The sequence below is a fragment of the Buceros rhinoceros genome, unplaced genomic scaffold, assembly GCF_000710305.1.
Source record: "Buceros rhinoceros silvestris isolate BGI_N320 unplaced genomic scaffold, ASM71030v1 scaffold4565, whole genome shotgun sequence".
NCBI lineage: Eukaryota > Metazoa > Chordata > Aves > Bucerotiformes > Bucerotidae > Buceros > Buceros rhinoceros.
In genome coordinates, this window is record NW_010412139.1 from 32920 (window position 1) to 41844 (window position 8925).

General features: G+C 45.1%; 1 protein-coding gene across 1 annotated transcript; it reads right to left on the minus strand.

Moving 5' to 3' along the window:
• Positions 1–7276: 7276 nt before the first annotated feature.
• LOC104493549 (zinc finger and BTB domain-containing protein 18.2-like) lies at positions 7277–8710 on the minus strand. The gene has a single exon (XM_010136259.1). The coding sequence runs from the start codon at positions 8702–8704 to the stop codon at positions 7277–7279; it is 1428 nt and encodes a 475-aa protein (XP_010134561.1). The 5' UTR covers positions 8705–8710.
• Positions 8711–8925: the final 215 nt, after the last annotated feature.

The following is an 8925-nucleotide window of genomic DNA, read 5'->3' on the forward strand; positions in this document are numbered from 1 at the left end:
CCTGCAAAATCAAAAAAAATTTCTGCAAAATCCTGCTGGACTGGAGCTGCCTTATTTCCCCGCAGGGGAATTCAGCCTCCTTTTTCCCCCCACCTCGGACACCTTGTATTTATACATTTGTGCTTTCAAGTCCAAGCTCTCTCATTCCAAAGTGGGGCTTTGGAAAGGAAGATGGCACTGTCTCGGTCCCATCTTGTGCCAGCCAGGAAGCCCAGCGCCGGCCAGATACTGCAGAACATCACAAAGTGCAAGGGAGGTTCTTCCCTTCCACAGCCACAGCCAAAACTGCCATTTGATAATTAACCGCCCGGATCGAGTCAGACAAGGCACGACGACGAAGGCGGAGATCGCTGTGCTCCCCACACAACCTGCGCCCCACAGGGTGGCCAGGAGGAGGTTAGGGGCTGACCCCAGACCTCACTCACAGACACAGCAGCAGATGTGCTGGGCTTCCCCACGGTCTCCCCCTTGCCTGGCAGATGCTGGCCTCGCTGGGAAAGCGCTAAATGGATTCTGCTGAATCACTGCAGCAGATGGTTCGTACTACCACCTGGATAGCAGAGAAAAAGAGAGATAAGAAGGTTGGGGAACAGAGAGTACCTAGTGTGTGGGCTGAGTTATCCCCAGGGAGAAGAAACCTCTGGATAAGGTCGTCATCTGAACTTTTGTTTCCCCAAATTCCTATGTTATTAAGACTGATAGCATCCCTTTCCTGGCAATTTTGTCCTGAGATCTAAACTGTATGTTGCTTCAAAACCCCTTGGGATGCTGGAGCCCACCCTCTGTCACTGAAAAACACTGGCAGTGGTGCCCAGCCCAAGCTGCACTGGCTGGCAGCAGCACCAGCCCTCACCTGTCTGTGCCAAACTCCTCATGCTGGGGCAGGGCACGTGTAAGGTTGATGCACCTACAGGGCCCAACAATATTATAACAGGGATTGGGGTGGGGGGGGAGGGAGGGTTTATTTGTTTGTTTGTTTTTCACACCAGGTTGGCAAGTACTTTTCTTTTCTGCAAAAGATCATTTTGAAAGGGCAGAGGAGCCAGCTGTGTACAGAAGCGTGCAGCTGTGGGAGAGGGAACAAACAGGAAACAGGTAACAATAACCAATGTGTTTGCTCACTCTCCTGTTAAACAGCATTAACAATTTCATCTTTTTTCTTTTTTTTTAATTGCAATGAAAAGTCAGGAAGAGAGCAGAGAGCTACAGCGCATTCACAGAGGGCACACGCTTGGAATGCGCTCAGCGTCCTTCTGTAGCAGCTCATCCCCACGTAGGAAAAGTAAGAAACCAGGATCCCTCAGTCTGGTTGTTATGAAAGACACTTCGCTGCACAAAGTTGCTCAATCTGCAGCACTTCCAGTCAGGTCCTCCCCAGCACAAAACATCAAGTCGTTTGAGACAAAATGTTCTCTACGCAGGTCGCTCACAGCCCCCTTCACGATTCCTCCTCCTCACAGGACACAGCATTCTCACACACCAACTGCACCGTAGGCTCAACTCCATTTCACTTGAGCCCAGCTTTGTCCTACATTGGCTGTTTGTGCTGGGTCACACCTGCCATTGATTTCCTGAGGTAGCAGCTGCTGTTTCACGTTCTGCTGTGTGCCTTCCTCAGCAAAACAGCACAGAGAGATACTCGTGGGCAAGCAAAGCTCCGGTGGCACTATCCAACCCTGAGCACCAGCAAAAGCTGGATGGTGATGGCAATACCAACAAGCTGGGCAATACAAAGATCCCTCTATTCCTCCACCCCAACTACTTCTCATGGGGAACCCCTCTCATTATCACGCCTGAAGCCTTATTTCACCTGCAAGAACCTTGTTTAAGCAGTAAACATGCTCCACCTGCACAGTGCGCCCCATGATGTAGGGTCCAACAGCACCAGGGGACCTCACCTGGTGACATCCCCATGGGCCAGCATGAACTCTCCTCAGCGGCTGGGAGGCACTCAGTCCAAACTCGCATCCCACCACCTAAGCTAGGAAAAAGCCATTCCTCTGTGGTCTCCAGCTGCCTGCTGGCTTTTGATGACATATGGCTGGATGCATCCAGACATCCACAGCCACCTCTGTGCGTACCAAGGCCGGATTACCTCCAGAAGACACTTAGCACTTCAAAACAAAAGCTATAAATAAATGAAACCATTTCACAATGCTCACCCCAAGGAGATCCATGCTTTGCAAGGGCAGCAGGAACCCAAGCTGACTTTGGTAGCACTGACCCTTGCCAACTTAAGAAGGCCGTTACATGCTGCAGCCTTGGAAGATGACAGCCCCTGCAGCCCAGGATTGGGACAGCAGATGCCCTTGGGGTTCATCCCCTTTCCCACAGGGAAAGGCAGGGCTACTGCCAGCGTACCTGTGAGCTGGCCGGCGGGGATCCCTGCCTAGAGAGATCCCATTGCTTATTTGGTACGTAGACACCCCACCCACCCCACCCCCCACTTCCAGTTTCCACTTAGTGGCCTGGTTTCTTCTCAGAGCTTTTTATATTTCACATTCCTAAGATTTAATTATGTTATCAGAACAACAGGCATCGGGATTTGGAGTGCCAGAATTCACATTAGCAATTGCTATCAACAAAGAAAACGGGCACAGCATGCCCATGCCAGAGTAGATGTGGGCTGCTCTCCTCAATCTACTCACGGTTATTTATAGACTGTTTGCAACCCATCCACCTCCTAGGTTTAGCTTCAAGCTCACTTCTTTCTGAGCACCCTTCTCCCTCAAAGAAAAGCTTTTTGCCTCCTCCTTCCCTAGCACAGCACCCAGATTTGGACACATTTAGTCAATTTTTTGAGGCAGCAGGGATAAAACACCTCTGAATCTTTTTGCATACATCCGTAACAGCAGAAAGGAGTGAAAAGAGAGAGCGCCACAAATAAGCAGCTGCATCTACCCCCCCACCCAAGGGTAGAAATAAAATTTAAAAAATATGTATTTGTAGTTTCTTATACTTCAGCACATCAAGGCTGGAGGATGCAGGACTGCTGTGCAGCTCCAGTAGCTTTCCACCCTCCCTGCAGATGGGGACGGAGGCATAATCTCCGTGAGGCAGGACACATGCTTGCACACAAGAAATACCTACCTATTTTGAGATGATTGCAAAGAAGTGACTACATGATAGCAGGAGAGCGAGCTGTGTCGCCACACCACCAGCAACTGCAATTTGTGTGCCATCGCTTAAGAGGCACCACATCAAGGCAGGCTGATTTGCCATGTTCTTTCGTCTCCAAATAACTAAGAAATGCAAGATGCAGCACACGTAGTACAGGTGCAAACCCACCCACCAGCTTATTTTCCTCCCGAGCAGCAGCTGGCACAGACGGCTCGTGTTTTCTTCCTCCTAATCTCAGCTTCTGCTAAAGTCAACCCAAGTTTTAGGGTGGGTGTTAGCAGGAGCTGGGTCAGACCTCAGCTGTCCTCAGCTGAAGCCTGGGAGCTTCAGCAGCGAAAAGAACCCCTTCACACCAGTTAGCCGATGTGGCTTCAGTCAGCCCAGTGGTGGTGGGATGCTGGTGGGCACCAACCTTTTGCTGGGCTGTCCACACCCACCACGTCACTTTTGCATCCACGGGCTTGTCACCCGGTCCCCAGCACCCGCCTGCCGTAAAGCAGCACTACTCAGGGCAGGGCTGGTCCAAAGTCCACTTGCGGCACTGGAGGGAGAGTTGAGCCTCCCTGATTTAAAACCTCCCCGATCCTCTGGTTAAAATGGAGAAGTGGTGCTGGTTTTAGTCCTGCCTAGTGACTAAGGAAACACTCAGTCAGGTTCTGACAGATACGGCAGCTCCTCACATGTCTAAAATTCCACATGGCCCTGAAAAAGAAATAAATATTACACTATCTAGTCATAATTTTTAAAAAAGCAGCACAAGCACATGTAAAATATTAGTAATAAATAACAATAAAACCAAGTATCGATACAAAATATTAATAAAACCCCAAACACCACACCCATTCCGCTAAAGGGGGGGAGGAGGAGGAGGCAGCAGCGGCGGCTCAGGCTTACAACTCTAGCACGTTTTATTTTGTGTAAATTTATAAAGACAACAATCCTAGTCACGATTGTCACATTGTACAGCACATACCAATACATTTGCAAACAGAACTCCACGCAAAAACTAAGCGCTAACAGTAGCTTGAATCACTCTTCCTGCGATTGTCGTATCTAGACTAACAGTATTACGCTAACACTGAAGAAAAAATAGTTCACTATAAAACAGTGATAGAACGTTTTTATAAAATATATTCCATTCCAATAGCTTTTCTACATACTGTATACTATAAAACTCTCCCACAAAAATTAGTGTCTTTAAATATACATATTTAATCTGAACTGCACCAAGATTAAAAACAATTAAAAATATCAATGATTTTTTTTTTTACATTAACTTCACAGTATTTGTTTGTAGTAGAAGAGAAATCCAGTGTTTTAAAACGCAGAGCAGGACTGCTCCCTACAGAGACAGCAACCGCCCCACAGTGAAATAGTTTATGAAGAAACAAGCCTAAGTGTGCCATGGTTTTAGTACTTCTCTGTAGAGCCACGAACCACTCGGAAAACATGCTCCAAGCTATTGCAACTTAAAAGTGAGACACAAAGAGAGCCAAAAAAAGTCACCTTAAGAACAAAAATAAGTGCAAACATTTTTTTTTTACTTTAGAAATTCAAGCTATGAGGAGTGGGAACACAAATACCAGACTAAGAACAGTGTGTTCATGATGTCATCAAGAATGAGAAAGATTTTTTCTTTTTTTTTTAAAAAAAAACTTTTGCCCCATGTTCACTGCAGTACAGAGCATGCTCATAGCATCAGTTTAATGAATTATTTCTATACTAAGATCAGACACTAACTTGTTTCGACTTTTCCCTGCTCCATACACTAATGATGTTCTTATGGCACATCCTATTTCATGATCTTCTACCAAAAAAAAGAAACCAGCATTTGAAGACTGAAATGCAAACAAAAGTGTCACAAAAATGCAAAATTAGGATTATCAGCTTCAGTAATGCTGACTCTACATTAAACTCTTTACATGTTGTTCAACATGCAAAACCCATTGTTATAAAATTTAAAGTGTAAATTAGCTAGTTGTGAAATAGATTAACAGTAATAATTCCACTTCAAAAAAGAAATCTAATAAATACTATATCAAGTATCTTCAGGAGAAAAAAAATAACTTAATTTTAGTAGAAAGAAAAATAACTTAATTTTAGATTTTGTTCAGTGCTATTTCCAATCACAGCAAAAAGGAAAAAAAAGGAAAAAAATGATTAAGTAGAATAAGACCACAGTACCAAAGCCACTTATGTTCAAGATACAGTACTCTCCCACAACTTTCATATGTAACAGGTTCAGCAAAAATATTTTACAGTCAAGAAATCAGACTGAAAACAACAAACCCCAAAACTATAAATAGAAGCAAAATTTCACATTACATGTACATTCATAGTTTAAGAGATGAATAATAAGAAGAGGCTGTAACAAGTAAATCCTGATTTTCTTTAAAAGAGGAAGTACTTATTTAAAAAAACAAAATATAAATCCCATATTATTTATGTAGGTAGTGCTCAGCTTTTGGACCAGAGGGGGGAAGGCATTGGGAAATCTTTTCTTCACACGATGAAATCCAGTATTCTAATCAGAACTTTTCAACGTAATCTAACTCAGTGCTCCAAATTAACTTTAAAACGAATGCTTAAGATTCACAAAACAACTCCAGGAGTGTCAGGAAAGCACGTGAAGCCATGCTAACGCAGCAGAACAATGCTCAAAACCCTCAGATATTATTATTATTACATTTCAGTCCCATGGACATGTACCTTGAATGGCTAATTCGACTGGAAGGGAATAATCTGATATTGACTGACATGCACAGGCCAAAGGATGCTCTATTAAACAAGTAATTGTGTTATTTGGAGTAAAACTGGTTATAGTTACAGGCAGCCTCAGTTTACAAACAAACTAAAAAAAAATAAAAAGCACCTAAAAATACCCCAATTGGGTATTTGGGGAAAAAGTTGGGCCATGTTTTCCCTCCAGCGGTTTCTCTTCACAGTGCCCCTTTGAAACACTGGCAATTGCACAGAATTTGGCCCAGAGGGAACCACCAACTTCATGAAAAATAAAATAAAATATAATATAGTTCCGAGCTGCTCATTATAGCATAGCGGCAAATGTTTTGAACAAGATAGCAGGTGACCTCCTTACACACGCAGTATGAGTTACCTCCAGCTAAGACACCCCAGGAGCGCGATATCAAGAGGGGTTACTCGGCTGCTTTAGGGCTGCTCCCCCTCCAAGGGGATCAGGATCAGCCCCTGAGTGTCCATCTGGGAATGAAAACCCTCACCTATCATATGACTTTCTGTATGTCCTAGTGCACATCCTTCAACATTTCGGGAGTGAATATGCTGCGGACAGAAAGAGTTTTTCCATCCACATTTTATGCTCAAAAGTAGCTTTTCAATAGTTCAGCCCAGGGAGGAAGATGACTGGGAGGGGAAAATTTAAGACCCAAGGCAAAAACTGCTCATTCAGATTTTAGGACTGATTGCAGAACTATTCTAATATAATAAAGAGAATAAAAAATGACCAGTACCGAAGATGCAGCCAGGAATCCTCAACCCCTTTTATAATTTGGGCCAATTTAAGGTCTCATCTACCTCTATAAAATAAGAGTACGGCCGCTTACTCTGCAATAGGCAGACAAGTTTCTCTACACTGAAATGTATTTAAATCATAGTTCATCTCTTGAGATGTTTCTATGCAACATGCAGAGAGCACTAGGGGAGCTTAATGGAATCCAAATTTTTCCTCCAGAACTTGCTGATAATCTTTTTTTTTAAACAACAAAAAGAACCCAACCAAAAAAAAATAAAAAACCTTGACCACGAAGCAAGTACTTCCAGCATGAAAACAGATGCTAAATCATTGCAGAATTACTTAGATCATTTCACATTAATAATGTAACATGGGTGCGCAGGAGAAGACCTAAAGGACAGTGCTGAGAAGGGAGGGTGGCAGGGGAAGGGGGGAGCTGGAGAGGTGGAAGGATTACATTAAAAGGCCTCTGGAGTGTATACCTCTGCATCTTTTAAAGATCATATACCTGATGTGAATATCAACAAAATAAAATAAAGGAAGGGAGAAAAAAAACCCTAAAATTCAGATGCTGCCTTTTTTCCTGTTTTGTTTTAAAAGGGCGGGGGGAAAAAAAAACAAATACAATAAAAAATAATAATAACAAAAAAAAACCCCACACACATCTCAAACAACCAAGGACTTTACAAGGCCACAATGAAATTTGCGGATATGTCTGTACAAATCCCCAGACTGGGTGAACCGTCTCTCGCACCACTTGCACCCGTGGGGTTTCTCCCTGGTGTGCACGACCGCGTGGCGGCTGAGGTTGTGTGAATACTGGAAGCTCTTTCCACACTGGCCGCAGGTGTAGGGCTTCTCCCCCGAGTGAGTCCTCTCGTGCCTCTTTAAGGTGTACATGCAAGAAAAAGTCTTTCCGCACAGGGTGCAAGTGGGGACCGACCCGTCGGGGGACAGGCGGTTCCGGGAGCCGTCCTTGTCACGGAAGTGGGAGCTCAGGTGCAGCTGAAGGATGTGCGGGCTCGGGAACACCTTGCTACAGAGAGGGCAGATGCAGATATGCCCGGGAGGCACGAGGACGCCCGAGGAGATGTCCGAGGAATCCATGTCGTCCTCGCTCTCCTCTCGCTCTTGATCTATATCCTCCTCTCGGGCATGAGAGCTGCCATTCCCCGCGAACATGTGTCCTAACCCTGTCACTAGGCTTTTGGCTGAATTCCCAAAATGCTGACTCTCTGGACTCCTGGCTTCGCCGTCCTCCTGATCTGACAGCAAGTCTTGTTCATCTTTAACAAGTGGCTCGGTACCCTGCTGCTGGCTGTCGGAAGCCAGCTGTCCAAAGACATAGGAGGGGTGTAAGGAATCTCTCCCCGGCATGGGCTTGAAAGACAAATCCAGCGCGCAGTCCACATCACTCGAAGCCAGGGGATGGTTAACAGACCTTTGGGACAAAGGTCCTGTGGAACTATTGACATTAGCCTTTGTTTTTCCAGCTGCTGCGGCGCACGGTTCTGCCTCTGTCGGCACAGAGCTGACACTTAGATGATCAGAGGACCAGGCGGGGTGACTGCTGACCTTTTCTTTGCCTGCTGCTCTCTCGTATTCTGCAACGCTGAATTTTTGTTTGTTTCCTGGGTCAAACTCGTGGACCAGGGGCACTCCAGCGTCTAGAAAACGCTCCGCTTTCTCCAAACCAGCCGCCTCATCATTAATCTTCTCTTCCGAACATAATTCTTTATCTTTCAACTTGCCCTTGCAGACTTTCACAATGTCATACATGTGAAGGTAGCTCGCCGCAGCCAGCACATCTTCGACCGGGAGACTGTTGAATTCCAGCTTTCCCTCGTACATGAATTCGAGCAGCAGGCTGAAGGCAGGGGCTGTGACAATGTCACTGTTCAGATGCACAATATCCCTTTTGTCTAACTGGTCCCTGTAGAAAAGATGGAAGTACATACTGCAAGAGGCAAGAACGGCTCTGTGAGCTCTGAATTGAGCTTCTCCAACTAAAACAGTACAGTCACACAGGAAGCCCTGGTGACGCTGCTGACTCAGACACTGCAGCAACTGGCGGCTATGGTCTGGAAACTCCATTCTTCCTTCATAACCTGTTCAAAACAGGAAAAACTTGAATGCTACTGTAAACTAAAGCCTCCTAGCATCTGTAACAAACAGATCAGCTTTTTGGTAACACAAGCCAAAGAAGCAGCCTTGGAGATAACGTTTACTGTTAATTGTCTGTAATAGTTTTATTAAGGGGGGAGAAAAAAAAATAAAAAAACCAACACAACATGCTTCTCATCCTTTCACACCTG

What these genes read in the sequence shown, in the direction of transcription:
- LOC104493549 (XM_010136259.1), bottom strand. Translation starts at nt 8,704, where the DNA reads ATGGAGTTTCCAGACCATAGCCGCCAGTTGCTGCAGTGTCTGAGTCAG.